The sequence below is a fragment of the Leucoraja erinacea genome, chromosome 20 (genome assembly GCF_028641065.1).
Source record: "Leucoraja erinacea ecotype New England chromosome 20, Leri_hhj_1, whole genome shotgun sequence".
In the NCBI taxonomy this organism is placed as follows: Eukaryota; Metazoa; Chordata; class Chondrichthyes; order Rajiformes; family Rajidae; genus Leucoraja; species Leucoraja erinaceus.
The window spans coordinates 4,168,603-4,195,356 of NC_073396.1; the positions used below are offsets into that span (position 1 = coordinate 4,168,603).

Below are 26,754 nucleotides of genomic sequence, written 5' to 3' on the forward strand. Positions count from 1 at the left end.
GTGAGTGTTTCGACTGAAGGAACCTTGTCAGAGGAGGAATACAGAGAACATCGAACAATGCAAGAAAATAGACGCAAAAAATTGGGGTAACACATTGGGTCACGCCGCATCTCTGGAGAACAGGAATAGGTGGCGTTTCGACTCGAGACCCTTCTTCAGACCTATCTTCTGTATAAACCAGCATCTGCACTTCCTTCCTACACACAGAACAGTGCAGCACAGAAACAGGCCCTTCGGCCCAAAATGTCTGTCCATATGTTCTTGGAGCAGAATTAAGCCATTCGGCCCATCAAGTCCACTCTACCATTCGATCATGCCTGATCAACTCCTCCCTCTCAATCCCATTCTCCTGCCTTCTCCCCATAACACCTGACACCCATGTTCTGTGTTGAACTCTTGTTGCCAAATTAAACTCATCACTTCTGCCTGCATGTGGTCCATATCCCTCCATGCCCTGTACATGCATGTGCCCAACCAAACACCACTATCGATGCTACCTGCACCACCACCCCTGGCAGCCCGTTCCAGGCACCCACCACCCTCTGTGTAAAAAACTTGCCCTTTGTACAAATCCTTTGAATGTTGCTCCTCTCACCTTAAATCTATGTCCTCTGCTCATTGACATTTCCACCCTGGAAAAAAATGTTCTGACCCTCTTTCATTTTTTATAGTTTAAGAAGGAACTGCAGATGCTGGAAAATCGAAGGTAGACAAAAATGCTGGAGAAACTCAGCGGGAGAGGCAGCATCTATGGAGCGAAGGAAATAGGCAACGTTTCAGATCAAAACTCTTCTTTCAGTTTTTTAAATAGTTCTAGTTTTAGAGATACAGGGTGGAAACGGGCCCTTCGACCCACCAAGTCCGCACAGACCCGCACATTAACACTATCCTACACACACTAGGGACAATTCTACATTTATTCCAAGACAATTAACCTACAAACCTGTACATCTTTGGAGTGTGCGAGGAAACCGAAGATCTCGGAGAAAAACCACGTGGTCACGGGGAGAACGTACAAACTTTGTTCATACAGCGCCCATAGTCAGGATCGAACCCGGGTCTCTGGCGCTGTTAGTGCTGTAAGGCAGTAACTTTATCGCTGGGCCACCATGCCTTCCGTCCACCCATGACGTTATATAGACATCGCCTCTCTGCCTCCAACACACCAGGAAAACAGTCCAAGTCTGGCCAAAACCTCCTCATCGCTAATATTCTCTAATCCAGGCAGCATTCTCGTAAATAAAAAGATACAATACCCAGCAGTTCAGGCAGCATCTCTGGAGAACATGGATAGGCAACGTTTCAGGTCCAGACTCTTTTTCAGACTCAAATTCAAGGTCCCACATTTGGGATGTTGTTGGAATAGCCTAGATCATCATCATAATCAAACTTTATTAGCCAAGTATGTTTTGCAATGTACGAGTAATTTAATTTGCCACACAGACATACCAATAAAAAGCAACAGAACACACAAAATACATTTTAACATAAACATCCACCACGGTGACTCCTCCACATTCCTCACTGTGATGGAAGGTGAAAAAAAGTTCAATCTCTCCCCTCCAGGGGTCGGGGGCCTCGAACCTTCCGTTGACGGGATGATCTCAGCGGCGGGTCTCCTCATCGGGGCGATCAAGCTCCTGCATGGGGGGGGGGGGGGGAGGATCGCAGCTCCCCCGTGCCGGGCGATCTAATCCTGGGTCGGGGTTGGTCGAACCTTCTGCATCGTTGGAGCTTCCCAACTCGATCTCTACCCGAGACTGCGAGCTCCGCGATGTTGAACTCCGCAGGCCACGGTTGGAGCGTCGATCCCAGGCAAGGGATCGGCTCCGATGGTAAGTCCATGCCCTGCGGTGGGGCTCAAAGTCAGTCTCGAGCGAGGCCTCCAGCTCCACGATGTTAGGCCGCAGAGCGACCGGAGATACGATCCGGAAAACAATCGCATCTCCGGCAAGGTAAGAGATTGAAAAAAAATTGAGGCTGCCATCGAAGCGCCGCCCAGATGAATAACTGCAAAGCATTTTGACAACAATACACACTGCATTCACCATGGCAACAGTGCTACAGCTGGTAGAGCTGCTGCCCTACAGTGCCAGAGAGCCGGCTTTGATCCTGGCCTCAGGTGCTGTCTGTGTGGAGTTTGCACGTTCTCCCTGTGACCGTGTGTTTCCTCCAGGTGCTCCGGTTCCCTTCCACATCCCGAAGACGCGCTGGTTTGCAGGGTAATTGTCCTGTGTAAATTGTCGCAGGGCTGTTGGGAGTGGACGAGGTAGTGGACGAGATAGAACTAACATAACCGGGCGATCGATGGCCGGCCAGGACTCGATGGGCTGAAGGGCCTGCTTCCATGCTGTATCTCGATGGGCTGAAGGGCCTCAAAATATAAGCTCATATCTCTCCACATATTTCAGCTGAAAAATTCCTGAAAGATCGGCCTCCCTCAGTTTTTCTAACAAATCCCTGTTTAAAACCAACGTGTTCCTTTGCTGACCTACATATGTATATATTCAGGAGGCCTCCGCCTTCCCTACATTTCCCATCATCAAAATAGTCAGATTGATAGGTTTCCCCCCTTGAGCGACACCACATTTGACATATATCTATTAATAATTTAATAGTCTATTCACATGAAGTTGTTAGAATATTGAACCGTGCATCGTAAATCATTGTTGTCATATCTCCATTCAAATTTAAAATGTCAGGGTGGCTTTTAATTGATAGAATCAAAGAATAGAAGTTCTCACAGGCATTGAGAGGTACAGCATGGATACAGGCCCTTCTGACGGCAGAGTTCACACACTAACCATCAACCACCCCTTGACGTTAATCCTACGCTAATCTATTCCAGTTTTACTGTCAACAAAGCTCCCCAGATTTTACCACTCACCTGCACAGCAGGGGCAACATGCAGTTATTCTACAAACATACACGTCTTCGGGATGTGGGAGGAAACCGGCGCACCTGGATGAAACCCACACAGTCACAGGGAGAACGTGCAAACTCCTCGCAGGCAGCAGTCGAGGTCGGGATCGAACTCAGGTCTCTGGCTCTGTGAGGCAGTGGCTCCACTAGCTGCACTACAAAGAGGCTATTTAATAATAATAATACATTTTATTTATGGCGCCTTTCAAGAGTCTCAAGGACACCTTACAAAGATTTAGCAGGTAGAGGAAAAACATGTAAGGGGAATGAAATAAATAGTAGAGACATGACTCGTAAAGTAAAGACAGAATTCAATTCAAAACACAATATGAGGCAATTAATGCACAGATGAAAAGGGAGGGGGACGTGGGGCTAAGGATAGGCAGAGGTGAGGAGATGTTTAGCCAATTTGGCCTGTCATGCCTAAATTGGCTAAACATTAAATGATTGAGGTTACACAAAAATGCTGGAGAAACTCAGCGGGTGCAGCAGCATCTATGGAGCGAAGGAAATAGGTGACGTTTCGGGCCGAAACCCTTCTTCAGACTAATGATTGAGGTTTACCGCCATTTCCCAGCTCCCAGCCCCCACGTTCACCATTCCTCCCGACATCTTTCATACATTAGGGGGTTTATTGGCTCCAGTTCTCCGGACTGGTTGCTACATTGAAGCCCTGGAGTAGGGAATGTGACTCTCTGCTCAGGGTCAGTAAGGGGCTTTAGCGAGTTCCACTTTGCCAGATTCAGCCTCGTGGAAAATGAGAGGTTAAAAGCCAGAAAACTCAAGTGAAGGTAACTTTAGTGAGGTTGCTCCTTGTTAGTACTTTACTTTCGAATGTTCGTTCTACATTGTGTAGGAAGGAACTGCAGATGCTGGTTTAAACCGTGTCTGAAGAAGGGTCTTGACCCGAAACGTCTCCTATTCCTTTCCTCCAGAGATGCTGTCTGGCCTCTTGAGATATTCCAGCTTTTTGTGTCTATCTTCAGATCTATCTACATTAGCAGTTTGACCTGTAAGAGTAGCACAGCTGTGACAATATGCAGCAGGACACTGAATAAATACATGAGACTTTATTCATTTAATGTTGCTTGCAAAGGGATGTATATTATTGGTAGGACTTTATCCGTCAGCGGTGGCTGCCTCGCCTACAGTCTGTCTGTCTGTCTGCCTGTTCGCCTTTTTTGTTATTTTCTGTGTGTTATAAAAAGTATGTGTTAATGTTCAATGGTTTGTTTTTATGTGGGGGGGGGAGTGGGGGAGGGAAACATTTTTTCAATCTCATACCTTGCCGGAGATGCGATTGTTTTCCGGATCGTATCTCCGGTTGCTCTGCGGCCTAACATCATGGAGCTGGCGGCCTTGCTGGAGACTGACTTTGAGCCCCACCGCAGGGCCGTGGAGTTACCATCGGAGCCTGTAATTCCTTGTCTGGGATCGACGCTCCAACCGTGGCCTGCGGATTTCAACACTGAGGAGCTCGTAGTCTGGGGCGGAGACTGATGTCGGGGAGCTCCAAGCCGCAGGAGGTTCGACCAGCCTCAACCCAGGCTCCGATCTCCCGGGCGCGGGGAGCTGAGATCCCCCCCCCCCGATACGAGAGCTCGATCGCCCCGACGCGCAGGGCTCGACCACCGGCTGCGGGAGCCAAGATCGCCCCAACAACGGACGGTTCAAGTGCCCCGACCATGAAGATTGAACTTTGTTTTTTGCCTTCCATCACAGTGAGGAATGTGGAGGAGTCACAAAACCTGTGGTGGATGTTCATGTTAAAACAATATTTGTGTGTCTTATTGCTCTTTATAGTATGACGGTCTGGCAATCTGGATTTCACTGTTACCTTAATTGGTACAAGTGACAATAAACTGACCTTCATTAATTAATCAGTGAAGGACTCACGACTATCCTTCCGGCTGTAAGTATTTGAAAAATATTTAGTTTGGCACCAATAATATATTGTTGCTTCAGTCTGCGAACACAGAACTAGATCAATGAGTTAATCCTGCTGTCATTTCTCCATATCGTGCCCAGTATTCTGGCCTTACAGATTTGAGTTCTTAGTTTTTAGACTTATTAATTCCAGAACAGAACAGAATTAGGAGCAGAATCCCAAACTACACATTGCTGGAGGAACTTGAACTATAGTCAGGATCAGTTTTAATTTAGTTTATTGTCACGTGTACTGAGATACAGTAAAAAGCTTTTGTTGCGTGCTAACCAGTCAGCGAAAAAGGCAATGCATGCTGCTGCAAGTAATAATTTCATTGTTCCATCGTCGATACATACAAACACTCCTTACTCTTGACGGAGACACAACAGAGAGACCAAGAACCGCAGGATATTTGTCACTCTGCCCACATTCCTTGGGGCACAGCAGTTGACAGAGGTTTGAAATGAAAACAGAAAATGTCCTAAATGTTCATGCAGGTTCGGTAGCAGAGATATCATCTTGATGATCTTCCAAAAGCTGGTCCCAATAGTCACCGCATTAAAGCAATAACATAGCTTCTCTCTCCACCGATGCCACTAAACCTGCTGAGAATTTCCAGTTGCGTAGGAAGGAACTGCAGATGCCAGTTCACCGACACAAAAAGCTGGAGTAACTCAGCAGGTCAGGCAGCATCTCTGGAGAAAAGGAATAGGTGGCATTTCTGGTTTTGATCCGAAACGTCTCCTATTCCTTTTCTCCAGAGAATGTCCAGTTATTTGATTAGTAAGGGTGTCAGGGATTATGGAGAGAAGGCAGGAGAATAGAGTTGAGAGGGAAAGATAGAACAGCTATAATTTAATGGCAGAGCAAGCTTGATGGGCTGAATGGGCTAATTCTGCGCCTAGAACTCACAAACTTAATTATCATCACTCAGCTTTTCACCAACTGCGGTATTTTATATTTGCTAGTGGCTGGATATTCACTAGTGAACTGCTTACCCTAGAGTCATAGAACGATACAGTGTGGAAACAGACACTTCAGCCCAACTTGTCCACACCAGCCAACATGTCCCAACTACACCCGCCTGTCTTTGGTCCATATCCCTCCAAACCTGTCCTAGCCATGTACCTACCTGTCCAATTCGGTTGGCGGCACGGCTCTGGCCAGCAGCGGCCTCTGCAGTCTGTCCGCGTTTTTATTATTTTTCTGTCTGTGTTTTAATGTAGTTTTTGTTATTTTTTGTTGGGGTGTGTGTGGGGGGGGGTGGGGGTGTGGGAGGGGGGGGGAAACTTTTTAAATCTCTCCCTGCACTGGAGACCCGACCTTTTCTCGTCGGGTTTCCGTTGTCGTTGGGGCCGCAACGAGGAGCGGCCTCCAACAGGAAGAGACCGGGGACTCTGGTATTACGACTCACCGTCACCGTCGCGGGGCTGGCCGAGTCCGGAACGGGTGGAGCGGTGGAGGAGCGCTGCTGCTGCTGCTGCTGCGGCCCGACCGGAGAGTCGGAGGCCCCAACGACAGGTCTGTGGACGGTGGCATCGGGAGCCCGCGGGTCCCTGGAGGGAGACCGCTTTTCAGGGCTCTCGCAACGGCGACTTCCCCCGCCCGAGTTGCGGGGTCGAAGAGCTTCTGGAGCGGGGCCTACATCACCGCCCCGCGCGGCTGGAATGGCCGCGGGACTATGCGAGCGCACACCGGGGGCTCTAACACCTAGACCCGGTGTGCGACCTTGCACCACCCGGCGTGGCTTTAATGGCTGCGGGACAATCGCCATCACCAGCCGGGGGCTTTGACTTTGACTCTGACATCGGGGGGGAGAGAGTGCAGTGGAGAAATACGTTTATTTGGCCTTCCATCACAGTGATGTGATGGATGTTTATGTAAATTATGTTGTGTCTTGGGTCTATGTGTTTGTATGTATGGCTGCAGAAACGGCATTTCGTTTGGACCTCAAGGGGTCCAAATGACAATAAATGTATCTTATCTTATCTTATCTTATCAACTGTTTCTCAAATGTTGGGATAGTCCCAGCCTCAGCTACCTCCTCTGGCAGCTTGTTCCATACACCCACCATGCTCTGCGTGAAAAAGTTACCCCTCAGATTCCATTAAATCTTTCCCCCTTCACCTTAAACCTATAAACCTTAGTTCCACAAACATATTCATTGAGTTAAAAGGCACAAATTAACTTGAAACCAAACACAACCCATATCCATTGATAAAGTTAATTTTATTTGCATGAAAACAATAGTTTTAGTAAAGTATTCAATTTGTATAGAAAAAGTTTCAAAGTGGAAATGGTCACAGTAAATTCATAGATGATTCATTTCAAAATTCAAAATAACTTTATGCTTAATTCTATTAGACACCAAATATCGGTAGAACAATTATATTTCGTTACAGTATCTCTGAGAACACCAGCAACTCGTCCAATGTTCACTTGCCACAACAAGATGTAGTGTAGATGCTGAGTTTGATTAGTTCCTCAATGCAGATCCTACATATGTTTAAAAGTGCACATTTCTATATATGTCCACTTAAGCAACTATGCCAAATGGTTATTTTCAGTAGTACACATGCTCCTAAATGTTTTCACAGCTAAGTAGGAATCCTCTGCCTTATTCCTGTCAATCAACATCTTCTCGCGGCAAAAACTTGAGGATTATCGGTTTTTTAGGATGCATCGGTCCTTTCACATTCAATTCTAATGGGATCTGCACCGAAAACAGGAATGGTGTAAAGATTAGTTTAGAGACACAGTGTGGAAAGAGGCCCTTCGGCCCACTCAGTCCGTGCTGACCCGCGATCGCCACACACTGACACTATCCTACACACTAGGGACAATTTACAATTATACCAAGCCAATTAATTTACAAACCTGTACATCTTTGGAGTGTGGGAGGAAACTGGAGATCCCGGAAAAACCCCACGCAGGGCACGGGGTGAACATACAAACTCCTTACAGGCAGCACCCATAATCAGGATGGAACCCGAGTCCCTGGCACTGTGAGGCAGCAACTCTACCGCTGAGCCATCGTGGTGATGACAGATTAACAGAGAAGTTTGACGAATTACATCAATGTCATCTCATTGTCCTTCTGCCCACTCCACAACTCACTCCCTTCATGGCAGCACGGTGGCGCAGCTGGTACTGCCCCTGCATCACAGCACCAGTGGCCTGGGTTCGATCCTGACCTTGGGTGCTCTCTGTGTGGAGTTTGCACGTTCTCCTTGTGACCATGTGGGTTTCCTCCCACATGCGGGTTTGTAAGTTAATTGGCCCTCTATAACATTGCCCCTAGTGTGTTGGAAGATGAGAAAATGGTTTTGCACAAAGCTAGTGTAAACATAGCACCATTTGCAAAGCACTTGTTGTAAATTGAAAGCTACAGCATGGAAACAGGCCCTTCGGCCCATCAAACCCATGCCAACCATGGACAATGGGCCAAAGGGCCTGTTTCCATGCTGTTTCTTTCAATTTACAGCAAGTGCTTTGTAAATGGCCTCACCATTTACCAATGCAAAGATGGACACAAAATGCTGGAGTAACTCAGCGGGACAGGCAGAATCTCTGGATAGAAGGAATGGGTGACATTTCGGGTCAGGAAGGGTCTCGACCAGAAACGTCACCCATTCCTTCTATCCAGAGATGCTGCCTGTCCCGCTGAATTACTCCAGCATTTTGTGTCTATCTTCGGCTTAAACCAGCATCTGCAGTTCCTTCCTCTGTTTAAAGAACTCACCGGCGTCTCGGCACAAGGCACGAGGGTCAGATGCTGCAGGAGGGAGACAAGTGCCATCTTCATCATGAGCTGAGCAAACCTCATCCCAATGCAGTTCCGTGGACCCATCCCGAACGGCAGGTAGACGGCAGGATTCAGAGTCTCTCTGGCCTCTTTACTGAACCTAATGATGTGGGCAGACGAGATCGAATGGGTTAGGAGAGAACACTTTGACACAATGACTGCAGCCACTTAATCAGAGGGTGGTGAATCTGTGGAATTCATTGCACAGATTCTTGATTAGCACGAGTGTCAGGGGTTACGGGGAGAAGGCAGGAGAATGGGGTTCAGAGGGAAAGATAGATCTGCCACGATTGAATGGGGGAGTAGACATGATGGGCCGAATGGCCTAATTCTGCTCCTATAACTTATGAACCATGTCATTCCCTAATACTCAAATCCATCTTGCAAATCCTGCAGTATGAGGTAGACAAAAATGCTGGAGAAACTCAGCGGGTGAGGCAGTATCTATGGAGTCAAGGAATATGTGATGTTTTGGGACTTCAGAAGAAGGGTCTCGACCCGAGTCGTCACCTATTCCTTGGCTCCATAGATGCTGCCTCACCCGCTGAGTTTCTGCAGCATTTTTGTCCTGCAGTCTGGTCGTCAAGGAGAGACGGCAGAATACTGGCATCGTCGACTCTGCGCACGGTGGCACAGCGGTAGTGTTGCTCCTTACAGCGCCAGAGGCCCGCGTTCGATCCTGACTACCGATGATGTCTGTGTGGAGTTGGCACGTTCTCCCTGTGACTGTGTGGGTTTCCTCCAGGTGCTCCGGGTTCCTTCCGCATCCCAAAGAGGTGCGGGTTTGTAGGCTAACTGGCCTCTGGAAACTGCCCTTAATGTAGAGTTAGTTAATGTGAAAATGGACCAACATGGAACTAGTGTGAACGGGTGACCGATGGTGAGCGTGGACCCGTTGGGCTGAAGGCCGTTATTCCACGCTGTATCTCTACACTAAACTAATATGGTTGTGCTGGTACAATGGATGAGGATCATTGTGAGGGGGAAATAAAACACAAGACATTACTCACCTCTCGGGCCTGAACTCCTCTGGTTCTGGCCAATACTTTGGATCACGGTGCAGGGCATAAGCAGGAATCACAATCACCGTGTCCTTGGGAATGGTCACCCCATTGAGTTTGACATCTTTCTTGCAGATTCTTTCCAAGCGGGGTGCAGGAGGATATAATCGAAGTGTTTCACAAATCACCATTTCCAGGTACTCCAAATGCATCACGCCATCGTATGTGGGAGGAGCCTTCACAGAGAAAAACACTTAACAACTGCACGGGAAATCAGTACAGATGGGAGATGATTATGGAAGTGGGTGGCACCAGCAATGGCTGCCTCACCAACAGTCTGTCTGTCCTTTCCTTCTTGTATGTTTTTAGTGTTCTTTAGCTTGTTTTATGTGGGGTAGTGGTGGGTGGAGGGGGGGGGAATCTTTTTCTCATCTCTTACCTCGATGGAGATGCGATTTTCCCCCGTATTGTATCTCCGTCAACACTGCGGCCTAACATCGAGGAGTTGGCGGCATTCGCTGGGGACCGACTTCGGGAGCCCCATCACGGTCGTCTGAGGACTTGCCACAGCGGAGCTCGTGGTCCCTTTTCCAGGGGTCATAGAAACATAGAAAATAGGTGCAGGAGTAGAGGCCATTCGGCCCTTCGAGCCTGCACCGCCATTCAATATGATCATGGCTGATCATCCAACTCAGTATCCCGTACCTGCCTTCTCTCCATACTCCCTGATCCCTTTAGCCACAAGGGCCACATCTAACTCCCTCTTAAATATAACAAATGAACTGGCATCAACTACCTTTTGTGGCAGAGAATTCCAGAGATTCACCACTCTCTGTGTGAAAAATGTTTTTCTCATCTCGGTCCTAAAAGATTTCCCCCTTATCCTTAAACTGTGACCCCTTGTCCTGGACTTCCCCAACATCGGGAACAATCTTCCTGCATCTAGCCTGTCCAACCCCTTAAGAAATGTGTACGTTTTTTCTATAAGATCCCCCCTCAATCTTCTAAATTCTAGCGAGGTCACATTGGGTCGACCTTGGACCTTGCGGACTTAAAATCACAGAGGTTTGAACCGCGGGAGACTAAAGAGGAAGAGGATGGACTGTTTTGCCTTCCATCACAGTGAGGAATGTGGGGAATCTGCTGTGGTGGATGTTTATGTTAACTTTTATGTAGTTGTGCGTCTTGTTGCTTTTTTATTTAGTATGGCTGCTGTCTGATAAATCACATATCACTGTACCTTAAGTGATACACATGACAACACCTGAACTTTTGAGACCAGTCATCTAGGACTCGGTGGGTCGAAGGGTCTGTTTCCATGCTGCATCTCTGAATCTAAAGTAAACTATAAGAAAGCGAGGTGCATGTTGCGAAGGTGCGTTGATTCAGAGAGGATTCTTCATGACCCTGTTGTGTGTAGTAGATTTGAGGGGCTGATTCAGTTCCTGTTCTCTTATATTCAGTTTTCAGAGATATAGCATGAAAACAGGCCCTTCGGCCCACTCAGCCCCCACCAGCCATTGGTCAGCTATGTTATCCCACCTTCTTATTCACTTCCTACACACACGGGCAAATCTTTCTATTTTACAAAAGGCCAAATAATCTACAAATCCACACGTGTTTGGGAGGTGGGAGCACCAAGATGAAACTCCCGCAGTCACAGAGAGAACATGCAAACTCCATGACAGTATCCAAGGCCCGGATGAGGTCTCAGGTACGGTGCAGCAGCAGCACTAACTGCTGCACCGCTGTGGCGCCAGAAGTTCAATTGTTTGCTAATCTCCCCATATAATATATTCAATCAACTCCTTCTCGAGTCTTTAAAACACATTTATATTCCTTGGCTTTTGACCCTGTTTGAGACTTTGCTCCTGTTTTAGTGCTTTTAATGTTTTTAATTTTATTGTTTTTACTCTCTCTTTTAATGTTTTTATTGTCGTGTAATAACTTTTTGTCGATGATTATTCATGTACAGCACTTTGTGGCAACAGTGGTTGTTTTAAAGTGCTCTATAAATAAAGTTATTATTATTATTATTTACTTTTAGACATTAGAGATACAGCGCGGAAACAGGCCCTTCGGCCCACCGAGTCCGTGCCGACCAGCGATCTCGCACACTAGCAATATTTTATCCACACTAGGGACAATTTACAATTTATACCAAAGCCAATTAACCAATAAACCTGCATGTCTTTGGAGTGTGGGAGGAAACCGGAGCACCCGGAGAAAACCCACGCGGTCACAGGGAGAACGTACAAACTCCGTACAGGCAGCACCCGCAGTCAGGATCGAACTGGGGTTTCTGGCGCTGTGGGGCGGCAGCTCGACCGCTGCTTCACTGTGACACCTCTGTGTGGAAGATAAACGTGGCTGTCGGAGCAAAGATAGTCATTCCCTCTCCCCTCTTTCTCACCTCCATCCTGTCATAAATGGGTAAGTCCCCATTCTGAACCAACGCCACTGTACGTATAACATTGGCCCCACCTCAGAAATGCAGGAACCTCAATGGCCTTAAAACGCTGAGGAATATCAAGGAAATAAAGTTAGGTGATGACTGGTAAATCACTGACTTCCGCAAGTACTCACTTTGTTGGGAAAAGCCTCGTCTATTTCCTGCTGTAGTTTCTTCTGCACGTCGGGGTGAACGGCGAGACTGTACGCAACGTACGACAGTGTGTTACTGCTGGTCTCATACCCGGCAAAGATAAAGGTGAATGCTTGTGCCAGAATCTCCGTATCGGTTAGAACTGCAGAGAAGGTGAAGAGCCCGTGTTTATTCGGCAAAACATCTTTTAAGACACCATTAACATTGATGGAGCCAGACACAGAGTGCTGGAGTAACTCAGCGGGTCAGACAGTATCTGTGGAGAACATGGATAGGTGACGTTTCAGGTCAGGACCCTTCTTCTTGCTTTCAAAATGAAGGATTTTAATTGCGAATGCTTCTGAAGATGTATGTAAGTGCTTATGTATAGTGTTCAAGAAGGAACTGCAGATGCTGGAAGATCGAAGGTACACAAAATTGCTGGAGAAACTCAGCGGGTGCAGCGGCATCTATGGAGCGAAGGAAATAGGCGACGTTTCGGGCCGAAACCCTTCTTCGGACTGATGGGGGGGTGCTTATGTATAGTGATACTTGTACTGAAATGTGAACAAAAATGAATTTCACTGTAACTCAGTACATGTGACAAATAAAGTATCATACCACACACACACACACATGTACACCACACACACACACACACACGCACGCAACACACACGCCACACACACACACACATGTACACCACACACATACATGCCAAACACACGGCACACACACACAAACACACACGCCACACCACACACACGGCAAACTACACCACACTGGCAATACCTTTGTATGTTGAATTCTCGCCATCATTCTCTTGCTTAGAGATGGTGCCGGTCACTTGAGAATCAACCATCATCTGCAGAAAATCCACCCGATCCTAGGAGGTAAATATAACAGAAGCAGAGACAACCGTGAGGTCACAGACACGTCACCTAGAATTAATCCTGGCCCTGAAACTCCAAGGCAGGGGAGGAGAATAGTCTCCAGCATGGTCAGAACGAGAATGCACCCTGTTGCTAGAGGCCAGAGATCCGGGTTCGATCCCGACTACGGGTGCTGTCTGTACGGAGTTTGCACGTACTCCCCGTGACCTGCGTGGGTTTTCTCCGGGAGATCCAGTTTCCTCCCACACTTCAAAAACGTACAGGTTTGTAGGTTAATTGGCTTTAGTATAATTGTGGTTGTACACGTGTCCCTAGTGTGTGTGTGGGATAGTGTAAATGTGCGGGGATCGCTGGTCGGCGTGGACTCGGTGGGCCGAAGGGGCTGCTTCCGTGCTGCATCTCTGAACAAAAAATAAACTGAACCTAGATTCTAATTACGGTAGAAAAGCCAGTTCTGACTTCCAGCCTCCGTATCATACAATGGTTAAGTCACGGAAAGAGGCCATTTGGCCCATCGGCCCTGTGCCAGCTCACTATATGAGCAAATCTCTTGTTCCTCCCACCAACCCATCCTCTTTGCAGTTCTCAATATTGGCATTTACAATTACAAACGAACGGCAGCTTGTGTCCCCAAGACTAATTCATTAAAGTAGACAAAAAAAGCAATAGTGGCAATATAGGTCCGTGGGAGACACGGTTATTTATCCCTTTCCTGTCCAAGAAATATCAGTTCATCACCAACCTGTTCTGTTACAGTCATAGAAACAGAAGCATTTAGCATGGAAACAAGCCCAACTTTCCCACCCCGACCAAGGGATCCCATCTACACTCGTTACACCAGCCTGTGTTTGGCCCATATCTTTTCCTAAACATTTCCTATCCATATACTTGTCCAAATTTATTTTAAATGTTGTGATAATACCTGGCTCAACTACATCCTCTGGCAGCTCGTTCCTCAGATCCACCCCTATCTGAGTGAAAAAAGTTGCCCCTGAGATTTTGATTGAATCCTAAACCGATGCCTGGTTCTTGATTGCCCTACTCTGGCTAGAAGACTCTGTCCATTCCCCCTCATGACCTTATACATACAATACAGTGAGGCTCAAACAAAACTCTGTTTCCATAGCCATACAAACAAAGACAATTTCCTACAGACATACACACAATTGAATTCACACAAACATCCATCACAGTGAACCCACTGTGATGGCAGGCAAAGTCTTTTCTCTCCCCTGTTCTCCATTTCTCTCCTGATGTCCAAGCCCCAGACGGGCGATGGTGAGTCCCACGGCCATTTTAGGCCGCGCGGGGCGATATACGGCCCCACCCCCGGTCTAAAAGTCACAATGTTGGAGCCCCCGGCGGGCGCTGGAATGTCCCACGGCCATGAAGCCGCGCCGGGCGATGTAGGTCCCGCTCCGGGTCGTTCCACCCCGCGACACGGGCTGGAGAAGTCGCGTTGCGGGAGCTCTGGGAAGCGGTCTCTCTCTCCACCCTACTCTCTCTACATCTCTACAAGATCACCCCTAATCCACCTGCGCTCCAAGGAAAAAAGTTCTAGTGTGTTCAACCTCCCCCTGCATCTTAAGCCCTCAAATCCTGGCATCATTGCCAAGAGCTTCATCTTTGTTGCTCAGCCTCTATGTGGCTCCTTATACAATACAAATTTATTATCAATACAATACAATACAAATTTATTATCATTTGAGCCCCAGTGAGACTCAAACGAATTGTTGTTTCCACAGCCATACAAACAAAGACACTGTCTTACAGACATACACATAATTAAATTCACACAAACATCAAATGGAGGTTCATGTTTACCACATCGGCCCCATCACCTAAGATGGGTCTCGACCCGAAATGTCCCCCTTTCCTTCTCTCCAGAGATGCTGCCTGTCCCGCTGAGTTACTCCAGCATTTGGTCTCTATCTTTGATCCCATTACATACCTACATCAGTCTATTAGGCGACTGGAGGGATATGGGCCAAACGCAGGAAAATGGGACTAGTTCAGATGGGGCAACTTGGTCGGCATCAACGGGTTGGGCTGAAGGGCTTGTTTAGTTTAGTTTAGTTCAGAGATACAGCGCGGAAACAGGCCCTTCGGTCCACCGAAACCGTGCCGACCAGTGATCCCCAGACATTAATACTACCCCACACACACACACACTAGGGACATTTTTTTACATTTACACCAAGCCAATTAACCTACAAACCTGTACATCTTTGGAGTGTGGGAGGAAACTGAACATTTCGGAGTAAACCCGCGCAAGTCACGGGGAGAACGTGCAAACTCCTATGACTAGCACCTATAGTCAGTATCGAACCCGGGTCAATGGCGCTGGAAGGCAGTAGCTCTATCGCTATGCTACCGTGCAGCCCGTCTAGTACTGTAGTGCTCAATGCCTCTGTAGTGAGATTAATACTCACAGTGTGTACACCTTTTTGCCTCTTGGCCTTCATTTTTGACACGACTGTCATGAAAAAATCATTCACCTCTCTTGGCATAAAGCTGTAATTCATTTTTTCCAGGATTGGAATAAAGAAAGGAAATAATACTGGAAAAAAAAGCAAAAATCACACAAATTACTGTTTATGGACATTGTGTAGTGGAAAAGTAGTGAAGAGCGATTGAGTGGATGGTGGAATAAGCAGGGATGGCACACTGGTGCAGCTGGTAGAGTTACGAGACCCAGATTTGATCCTGATCTTGGGTACTTTCTGTGTGTGGACTTTGAACGATCTCTCTGTGACCACGTGGGTTTCCTCCGGGTGCTCCGGTTTCCCCCCACATCCCAAAGTCGTGCGGGTTTGTAGGTCAATTGGGCTGTGTAAAATTGCCCCTAGTGTGTAGGGAGTGGATGTGAACTTAGAAACATAGAAATTAGGTACAGGAGTAGGCCATTCGGCCCTTCGAGCCTGCACCGCCATTCAATATGATCATGGCTGATCATCCAACTCAGTATCCCGTACCTGTATCCTGAACGCGTGAATAACATAGGCCACGTGTAAACTAGATGGTTGGCCAGAACTTTGTGTGACAAAGGGCCTGTTTCAGTGCTGTATCTTTCAATCAATCAATTCAATAAGGAGGAAAGTTGCAGCGGATAAAGGCTGAAGGGGAATGGTGCAGGGTTGGGGATAAAGGCAGGTTAGGCCTGAATTTAACTGTACCTCTCACAAACTCCACAAATCCAATATGCACTACCAGTTAAACAATACAGACTAAGGGACTGTGGTAACTGTGAAATCGACAGAAGGATGGAGGGTTGGGTGTGTATGCGTGCTTTGTTCGTGATATTTATTTAGTTGTTTATCTTTATTATTTTACCGTGTATGTATCGTTAGCTTTTAGAAATGTTTGAATGCTGCACTGACTGGCTGACATTTTAAATTTTGTTGTACATGGTCCATGTTACAATGACAATAAAGAAACTATTCTATTCTATTCTATTGAAAAGTAGTTCCTAGCCTAATGTGGAAATGTAGTGGACAGCACGTTCCACGGACAGCACTGGGAAGAAGACCCCCAGATCCAGTTGTGAAGACACAAGAGACTGCTGATGCGGGAATATTGAGCACAAAAACAAAGCGCTGGAGGAACTGAGGAGGCAGATGGGGTTGGGACGAGAAGGAATTTCTTAAGCCAGAGGGTGGTGAATCTGTGGAATTCATTGCCACAGACGGATGTGGGGGCTAAGTCATTGTGTGTTTTAAAAGCGGATTGACATATTCCGGATTAGCGAGGGTGTCAAAGGTTATGGGGAGAAGGCAGGAGATTGAGAGGGAATGATAGATCAGCCATGATTGAATAGCAGAGGAGACTCGATGGGCTGAATGGCCTAATTCTGCTCCCATGACTTATGCACTTATTCAACTAAACAGGAATCCCCTTAACCACAGATCTTAGAAGGAACTCTTCCGATTTCCCTGAATTAATAGTTTGAATCACTTACTAACAAGAAGTATTACAGGGTCAAAGAAGGAAAAATCGACAAGTTTCTTGACGTTGGTGACAAATGGGTCTTTGGGGTTGTTGATGGTGTCGATATCCACACTGAAAGACGTGCTGGTGACCACATCCATACTGTAGGAGCCAAACACACTGAGAGAGAAGAGGGCTCATCAACAACCGTGGACTATTTAACCACACAAGACAATTTAGTCGCGACATAGAATTTACATCACAGATCCAGGCTAGCTTTCTTACAATTATGTCCATACATATATACCAGACTCAGGAAACTGCAGAAGCTGGAATCTTGAGCAAAAGGCACTGTGCTGGAGTAACTGGGCGGGTCAGGCAGCATCTCTAGAGAATGTGTACAAACGATGTTTCAGGTCGGGACCCTTCTTCAGACTGATTTGCGTTTTTAGTTTTAGTTTTAGAGGTACAGCGCGGTAACAGACCGTTAGGCCCACCGGGTCCGCGCCGACCAGCGATCCCCGCACACTAACTCTATCCTACACACACTAGGAACAATTTTACATTAATACCAACCTGTACGGAGTGGGGGAGGAAGATCTCGAAGAAAACCTACACGGGTCACGGGGAGAAGGTACAAGCTCCGTACCAGGCACGTGCCGCATAGTGGGGGGGGGGGGGGGGGGGGGGGGGGAGTAGAGAACTGGAGAAGTGGTGGGGATAGGAAAAGCTTGGCAAGAGATAGGTGGCTATGGGTGCAGGGGGTTGATTGGCAGATGGATGGACAAATGCTAGAGATGAAAAGGAGACCAAAGGCTATAAGGGTGAATTGTGAGGTCAAAGTGCACGTCGCCTCACTCTGGCAACTGAGGAGGCCCGGGGTCGAAAGGTCAGTGTGGGAATGGGAAGGGAAGTTAAAATGGTTGGAAACCTGAAGATCCAATAGGCATTGGCATACCGAGCGTCCACCTGCACACAACTATATTCCTTCCCCAGGCCTCACAATTCACACCTCTTCTCTCCTTATCTCACAACCATTTCAGCTATGGCCTTTGTCCACCCATATGTCAATTACCCCCCCCCCCCCCCCCCTCACCTGTATCCACCTATCATTCACCTGGCTTTGTCCCATTCCACCTCTCTTCCAGCTTTCTTTCCCCGTCCCAACTCAAAAAATCGCTTATGTTCCCCGAGGATGCTGCTCCACCCACTGCGCTGCTCCAGCACTTTCTGTTTCTTGCGATATATTTATCCATGTACTTAGGCTTTCCCAATTTCCCATATTTGCCTTGGGTTTTAACTGCTGAGTCATAAAGCATAGATCTCCTTAGTATATAAAAAATATTGATCTCTGACTTGATATAGTAAAGTTGTGATGAATCCAAGATCATTTTCTTCCTCTGTAAGATCGCTAACAGATTAAAAACGCAAGGAGCAGAGTTTAAATTGGTGACCCTTGGACTGTCTTTATTGGCTTTATCTTGCACTAAATGTTATTCCCTTATCATGTATATATATATACACTCTAAATAAACATAGAAACATAGAAAGTAGGTGCGAGAGTAGACCACCAGGTCCGTCGAGCCCGCACCGCCATTCGCTCATGGCTGAACACTAAACAGACACACTTACCCACAAACATTAGCAGTTAGCGCGCAAGACAAAGCTTTTCACTCCACCCCAAGAATCTCTCTCTGGGGGAGGCAAAAAACGGGATAAAAAACCCACGTGAAAAAAATACTCACTCTTTCATGTCTTTCATTAGCAGGTTAGCGCGCCGCTTTTCAGTCTCTTTGATTTCACTTTTCATGTCAACCCCGTTCAGCTTTATTTCAGCGTACTAGGTTTTGAGCATAGCGGTTGATTATCGGACACATCTACGGGGGGAAAGGGTAAAATAAAGACAAGCAAAGTAAAACAACCAACATCATCAAAGATCTCCATCTCCGTGGCCACTTTCCCACCTCGCTCCCACCATCGGGAAAGTGTTCACAGTGAAGATAGACACCAAAAGCAGCAGAAACAGCGGGACGGGCAACATTTCCGGAGAGAAGCTCTAGAGAGCAGGGCGGCGCGGTGGCGCAGCGGTGGAGTTGCTGCCTCACCGCGAATGCAGCGCCGGAGACCCGGGTTTGAAATTGACATAGAAACAGAAACATAGAAATTAGGTGCAGGAGTAGGCCATTCGGCCCTTCGAGCCTGCACCGCCATTCAATATGATCATGGCTGATCATCCAACTCAGTATCCCGTACCTGCCTTCTCTCCATACCCCCTGATCCCCTTAGCCAGAAGGGCCACATCTAACTCCCTCTTAAATATGGCCAATGAACTGGCCTCAACTACCCTCTGTGGCAGAGAGTTCCAGAGATTCACCACTCTCTGTGTGAAAAAAGTTCTTCTCATCTCGGTTTTAAAGGATTTCCCCCTTATCCTTAAGCTGTGACCCCTTGTCCTGGACTTCCCCAACATCGGGAACAATCTTCCTGCATCTAGCCTGTCCAACCCCTTAAGAATTTTGTAAGTTTCTATAAGATCCCCTCTCAATCTCCTAAATTCTAGAGAGTATAAACCAAGTCTGTCTAGTCTTTCTTCATAAGACAGTCCTGACATCCCAGGAATCAGTCTGGTGAACCTTCTCTGCACTCCCTCTATGGCAATAATGTCCTTCCTCAGATTTGGAGACCAAAACTGTACGCAATACTCCAGGTGTGGTCTCATCAAGACCCTGTACAACTGCAGTAGAACCTCCCTGCTCCTATACTCAAATCCTTTTGCTATGAAAGCCAGACTGTACGGAGTGTGTACATTCACCCCGTGACCTGTGTGGGTTTTCTCTGAGATCTTCGGTTTCCTCCCACACTTCAAAGACGTTGAGGCTTGGTAAATGTAAAAATTGTCCCTAGTGGGTATAGGATAGTGTTAATATGCGGGGATCGCTGGTCGGCGCCGACCCGGTGGGCCGAAAAGGCCTGTTTCCGCGCTGTATCTCTGAACTAAACTAAACTAAAGAAGGAATGGATGACGTTTTGAGTCGAGACCCTTCTACAACAATGTTCATAGCTTTGGGTTGGAAGCTGCCCAAGCAGAATATGAAGAGCTGTTCCTCCAGGGGTGCGTGTGGCCTCACTCTGGCAATGGAGGAGGCCCAGGACAGAAAGGTTAGTGCAGGATTAGGAAGGGGAGTTAAAGTGATTAGTATCTGGGAGATCCAGTAGACCTTGGCGGATCGTGCACACAAGTGTTCGGCAAAACGGTCGCTTGGTCAACTTTGATCTACAGGAGGTCACGTCAGGGACACCAAATGCAATAGATATTAAACTCTGTATTAAAGTTTCCTATGTGTATTATAATGTCTCTCACAAGGGCAGCACGTTGCACAGCAGTAGAGTTGCTGTCTTACAGCGCCAGAGACCCCAGTTCGATCCTGACTACAGGTGCTTGTCTGTACGGAGTTTGTGCATTCTCTCCGTGGCCCTCGTGGGTTTTCTCCAGTATCTCCGGTTTCCTCTCACAATCCAAAGACGTGCAGGTTTGTGGGTTAATTGGCTTGGTATAAATGTAAATTGCCCCTAGTGTGCGTTAGTGTACAGGATTCGCTGGTTGACGGAGACACGGTGGGCTGAAGCGTCTGTTTCTCTAAACTAAACTAAGCTAAATGCAATGAACCTGTTGTTAGGCCAAACGTAGGTGGTAAAAGTACAAGAATAAGTTCAAAGATCAGATTTGATTTGATTTGATTTCACATCTTCACCTCTTTCAGTCTCCCAGTGGTAAAGGCTGGTGAAAGCACACTTCGGATTCTCTTCCATCGCTCATCTGGAACTAGCAACACGGACTCCTCGAATGGTCCATTCAGACCAAAATCCTGCAAGGAATGAAGATGAAACATCTCATTTTTGTACCAGCTTCACATGCATAATTCTCTAGAACATGTGTTTCCACAACATGAACTGGATATAACGTAAGTTATGAATTGAGGAATACTGTTTGCATTATGTGGGCCAAATATTCTATAATGCAAATTCAACGGGGATTGAGACAACCATTTTGGAACTTTGGAACTTGTCAGTCAAAAAAAAAGCTGTCTTGGATTTCAACAGTATAGGTGGAAAAACTGTTTCCGTGTTACCTTCTTGTGATAATCAGGCACCATTTTCTCTTGAGAACACAGCTGTTACTGAAGAAGGATACTGACCCAAAACATTGTCTATCTGTTTCCTTCCATAGATGCTGCCAGATCTGCTGAGTTCTTCCAGCACTTAAGTGTTTTGCTCAAGATTCCAGATTCCACATAAACTCCTGCAATCCCTCCCCTCTACACTCCCCCCCCCATAACCACCCAAGTCATCCTCCGAGTTCCACTGTTCACATCCTTGTGTTCCTCTCGTTACCACATCTTCCCCAGCCAACAATGGGCCATTATGGACTCCACCTTTCTGTCATCTGTTGTTAGACCTGATTTGTTCTGGTCTTCCCTTCAATTTGAAGAAAGGTTCAGACCTGGAACGTGTTTCAGTGGAGTTTAGAAGGACGAGGGGGAATCTTATAGAAACATATAAAATTATAAAAGGACTGGACATCTCCCAGATGCATGAAAAATGTTCCCAATGTTGGGTGAGTCCAGAATCAGGGGGCCACAGTCTTAGAATAAAGAGGAGGCCATTTAAGACCGAGGCGAGAAAAAACTTTTTTCACCCTGACAGTTGTGAATTTGTGGAATTCCCAGCCACAGAGGGCAGTGGAGGCCAAATCACTGGGTGGATTTAAGAGAGAGTTAGATAGAGCTCTAGGGGCTGGAGGAATCAAGGGATGTGGGGAGAAGGCAGGCACGGGTTATTGATTGGGGACGATCAGCCATGATCACAATGAATGGCGGTGCTGGCCTGAAGGGCCGCCTCCTACACCTATTATCTATGTTTCCATGTGCCCTTTCCTTTTTTCCAGAGATGCTGCCTGGCCCACTGAGTTACTCCAGCATTTTGTGTCTAACCAAGAAAGCTAATCTAATTACAGAAGTGAAGAGAATGAAACAGGAACAGGGCTACAAGTGAAACTGCTGTCAATGCATATAAATGCTTAAGATAGACCCAAAACGCTGGAGTAACTCAGTGAGTCAGGCAGCATCTGTGGAGAAAAGGAATAGGTGATGTATCGGCTTGAGACCCTTTTTCAATCTGAGGATGTCCACACTGACCATCGATTACCCATTCACACTAGTTCAGGGGCTCTCAGTCTGAGGAAAGGTCTCGTCCCGAAATGTCACCTACTCCGTTTCTCCAGAGATGCTGTCTGACCTGCTGAGTTACTCCAGCATTTTGTGTTTATATTCGGGGTAAACCAGTCCGCAGTGCCTTTCTACACAGAAATGCTTACCCGCCTGTTGGTGAATACGGTGTAGAATTCTTTTATTAAAATAGTTTTAATCAAGTCGGGTTCCATAATGCAGAGAACAGGTTTTCGTCCATCAAAAATCCTAAAGGAAAACAACGGTAAATATTTCACCAGTTTTATTCTTCACGATAGGCGAAGAAGAAACAAAAATACCAAGGCTCATCAAAACTCCAGATGCCTCAGTGATAAATACATGAATGAAGAAAGAGTGACCATATGTCCAGTTTTTGTTTGGAAAACGTTCTGTAATGTGGCTTGGAAATGTATTTTGAAAGGAGAAAATATACTTACCCCCAGATATTCCCATACTTCTTGTAGCATTCCACATCAAAGTTAAAAAGACCCTGGACAAGAAGTAAACAAATTGTCAGCAAAAGTGATCACGGTCAGGTCCACCACTAACTTTCCAGCTGTGTAAGAAAGATCTGCAAATGCTGAGTTCCTCCAGCACTTTTGTCTACCTTCGATTTTCCAGCATCTGCAGTTCCTTCTTAAACAATTACAAACTACAGATGTATAAATGATCTGGATGGAGATGTGGGTGGTCTGGTTAGTAAATTTGCGGATTAAATGGAAATTGTGGACAGCAAGGAAGGTTGTCAAAGAATGCCGATGATTTGGGAATTTCAACAGAGAGTTTAACCTGGACAAGTGGGTACCTTGTGGTACCAAGATAGGGGATCAGGGGATATGGGGAGAAGGCAGGAACGGGGTACTGATTGGGGATGATCAGCCATGATCACATTGATTGGCGGTGCTGGCTCGAAGGGCAGAATGGCCTACTCCTGCCCCTATTGTCTATTGAGAGGTCATAAATTCTTAAGTCATTAGGCTAATCTATGTTTCCTTCTCAACCCCGTTCTTGCCTTCTCTCCATAACCCCTGACACCCTATTAATCAAGAATCTACCTATCTCTGCCATAAAAATATCAATTGACTTGGCCTCCACAGCCTTCTGTTGCAATGGATTCCCTTAAGATCCATAGCTTGCTAAAAGTGGGCAGGGTGGTGAAGTGGGCAGAGGGCATATTTGACTACATCGGGCAAGGCATGGAGTATAAGACGTTCCAGGTGCGACAGAGGTTCACCTGCATCTCCTCCAACCTCATCTATTGCATCTGCTGCTCTAGATGTCAGCTGATCTACATCAGTGAGACCAAGCGTAGGCTTGGCGATCGTTTCGCCGAACACCTCCGCTCGGTCCGCATTAACCAACCTGACCTCCCGGTGGCTCAGCACTTCAACTCCCCCTCCCATTCCAAATCCGACCTCTCTGTCCTGGGCCTCCTCCATGGCCAGAATGAGCACCACCGGAAATTGGAGGAGCAGCACCTCATATTCCGCTTGGGCAGTCTGCACCCTAGCGGCATAAACATTGAATTCTCCAATTTCCGGTAGCCCTTGCTGTCTCCTCCCCTTCTCAGCTCTCCCTCAGCCCTCGGGCTCCTCCTCTTCCTTTTTCCTTTCTTCTCTGCCCCCCCCCCCCCCACCCTACATCAGTCTGAAGAAGGGTCTCAGCCCGAAACGTTGCCTATCTCCTTCGCTCCCCATAGATGCTGCTGCATCCGCTGAGTTTCTCCAGCATTTTTGTCTAACCTCTGGTTAAACCTTCCTTTAACCAATGAAGTAATTATTTGACACCAGTTGAAGTGCCGGCAGGAATTATCGACATGGTAACATTAAAATTACAATAAAACAAAATCATACTTTTCTGTAATGAAAGAATGTTCCTATGAAAGGCAGCGGCATTGGACCAGGAATCCCAAGTTGTTTAAAAAATCTAAACGGCGCAACGCTGTACCTGTGGATGTAATTAGAATGGTGACAATCTTGAAATAAAAAACAAAATATTTTTATATTGGTTAGTCTAAACAAATCTCAAATCCACTTATGCTCTGTGGTCTTTCCAACTGCATTGTCAGCAGTTTCTTTGGTCTAATTGAAGGGGCACTGGCTGGCTGGTTTGTGGATCGCCCCAGGTCATTCTACCAGGGAGATCTGTGGCTTCACTTCTCCCTGCCACTTCCTCGGTTTATTGACCTCACCATTCGGACAGCACCTTCCCCTCCCTTCTGGGCACTTTGAGATCTTGGGAATTCGTGGGCAAATTAACAGTTTGAAGTAAAGTTCCCCTTTTGTTCCCCATATTTCAAAGTTCAAAGTTCAAAGTAAACTTTATTGTCAATTCAATTATGCAACAGTAGTTACACAGAGGATCGAAATTACGTTTCCCCATTTTTTCCATGTTCTCCAGAGATGCCGCCCAGCCCACTGAGTTACTCCAGCTCTCTGTCTGTGTCCATTTGTGTAAACCAGCATCTGAAGTTTTTTTTTGGGGGGGTGGGGGGGGGGGTTTACATCTTTGATTTTTTTTTAAATCCTCCCCCCCCCCCCCCCCCCGTTTCTCTAACCCAGTTGTTCTTCACCAGGACAAGGGGTCACAGCTTAAGGATAAAGGGGAAATCCTTTAAAACCGAGATGAGAAGAACTTTTTTCACACAGAGAGTGGTGAATCTCTGGAACTCTCTGCCACAGAGGGTAGTTGAGGCCACCAGTTCATTGGCTATATTTAAGAGGGAGTTAGATGTGGCCCTTGTGGCTAAGGGGATCAGGGGGTATGGAGAGAAGGCAGGTACGGGATACTGAGTTGGATGATCAGCCATGATCATATTGAATGGCGGTGCAGGCTCGAAGGGCCGAATGGCCTACTCCTGCACCTAATTTCTATGTTTCTATGTTTCACAACGTTGTTCTGCATTCTCTCTCTCTCTCTCTCTCTCTCCACCCTACCCCCATCCCTGCTACTTAAACATGCGGGACATCTCGATTTTCCAGTTCTACTCAAGGTGGTCCTGGTCTGTTAAAGGTCAGTGATTCTGTTCTCCCCACTAGCCGCCGCCTGCGCTGTTGTCATCTCAACGGTTCCAGCAATTTGCAGGAAGGAGCTGCAGATGCTGATTTGACACTGAAGATAGACACAATAATATTGGATCTTCCTCGCCCCTGTGCTTTACATTAGTCTAAAGAAGGGTCTCGACCCGAACCGTCACCCACTCCTCCTCTCCAGACCTGCTGCCTGTCCCGCTGAGTTACTCCAGATTTTTGTGCCTATCTATCTTCGGTTTAAACCAGCATCTGCATTTTTCCCCCACATGAAATCTGCAGTTCCTTCCTACACCTAATGCAAGGCGTTGTTAAGGCACAGGTAACGAAACACAACTTACAATCAAGTTGCTTCCTACACATTTTAACTTTCTTCTCAGACACAGGAGCAACAAGTGTGCATTTTTTTTTGTTTTTGTCGGGGGTCGCTGGTGAACCAGGCAGTCGGCTACTTACCAGCCCAGCAGGACGAGGAAAGCGATCAGAAGGATGCAGGTTTGCCCCGGCAGGGCAGCCCGGATCGCCCCGAAACTCTCCCACAACAGGGTAGACATCCTGCAGGCTGGGAGCTCCGGGCAGGGTCTGGTAAACATAGCGAGGAGTTGGCACCTCCCACTCGATGGGTGGAGACAGTGACTGGATCAACAAGGAACTGCAGATGCTGGAAAAATCGACGGTTAGACAAAAATGCTGGACAAACTCAGCTGGGTGAGGCAACTTCTCTATGGGGCTGAGGAAATAGGTGACGTTTCGGGTCGAGACCCTTCTTCAGACTGGAGTCAGTGTTTTTGTGCAGAGGAACCTACAGAGGAGACTCCTCGTCACTTAGGTCATGTCTGGAGAAGGGTCCCGACCCTGAAATGTCACCCATTCACAGTCATAGAGTGATACAGTGTGGAAACAGGCCCTTCGGCCCAACTTGCCCACACGGGCTGACATGTCCCAGCTACACCAGTCCCACCTGCCTGCGCTTGGTCCATATTCCTCCAAACCTGTCTAACTGTTTTTTAAACATTGCAATAGTCCCAGTCTCAACTACCTCATCTGGCAGCTTGTTCCATACACCCATCACCCTTTGTAAGAAAAAGTTACCCCTCAGATTCCTATCAAATCTTTTCCGCTTCACCTTGAACCTATGTCCTCTGGTCCTAGATTCCCCTATTCTGGGCAAGAGACTCTGATCTATTCCTCTCATGATTTTGTACACCTCTGTAAGATCGCCCTTCATCCTTCTGTGCCCCAAGGAATAGGGACCCATCCTGCTCTCCAGAGTGACTCGAAACATCACCCATTCCTTCAGTCCGGAGATGCTGCCGGTCCCGCTGAGTTACTCCAGCATTTTTGTGTCTACCCTCATTACATAGGTCATGACACCACAACCCACTGGGTTTTCCAGAGAATGGATCATCTCGTTATTTTA

The 26,754-nt window shown here is 47.0% G+C and overlaps 1 protein-coding gene across 1 annotated transcript; it reads right to left on the reverse strand.

Moving 5' to 3' along the window:
• Positions 1-7,059: 7,059 nt before the first annotated feature.
• On the reverse strand, positions 7,060-25,932 carry LOC129706649 (cytochrome P450 3A8-like). Its single transcript, XM_055651031.1, is given in 13 exon segments — positions 7,060-7,562; positions 8,592-8,754; positions 9,665-9,891; positions 12,242-12,402; positions 13,032-13,125; positions 15,565-15,692; positions 17,091-17,255; positions 18,876-18,936; positions 20,812-20,925; positions 22,434-22,533; positions 22,743-22,795; positions 24,159-24,252; positions 25,791-25,932. Coding segments are annotated over 13 exon segments (1,584 nt in total). The 5' UTR covers positions 25,928-25,932; the 3' UTR covers positions 7,060-7,475.
• Positions 25,933-26,754: the final 822 nt, after the last annotated feature.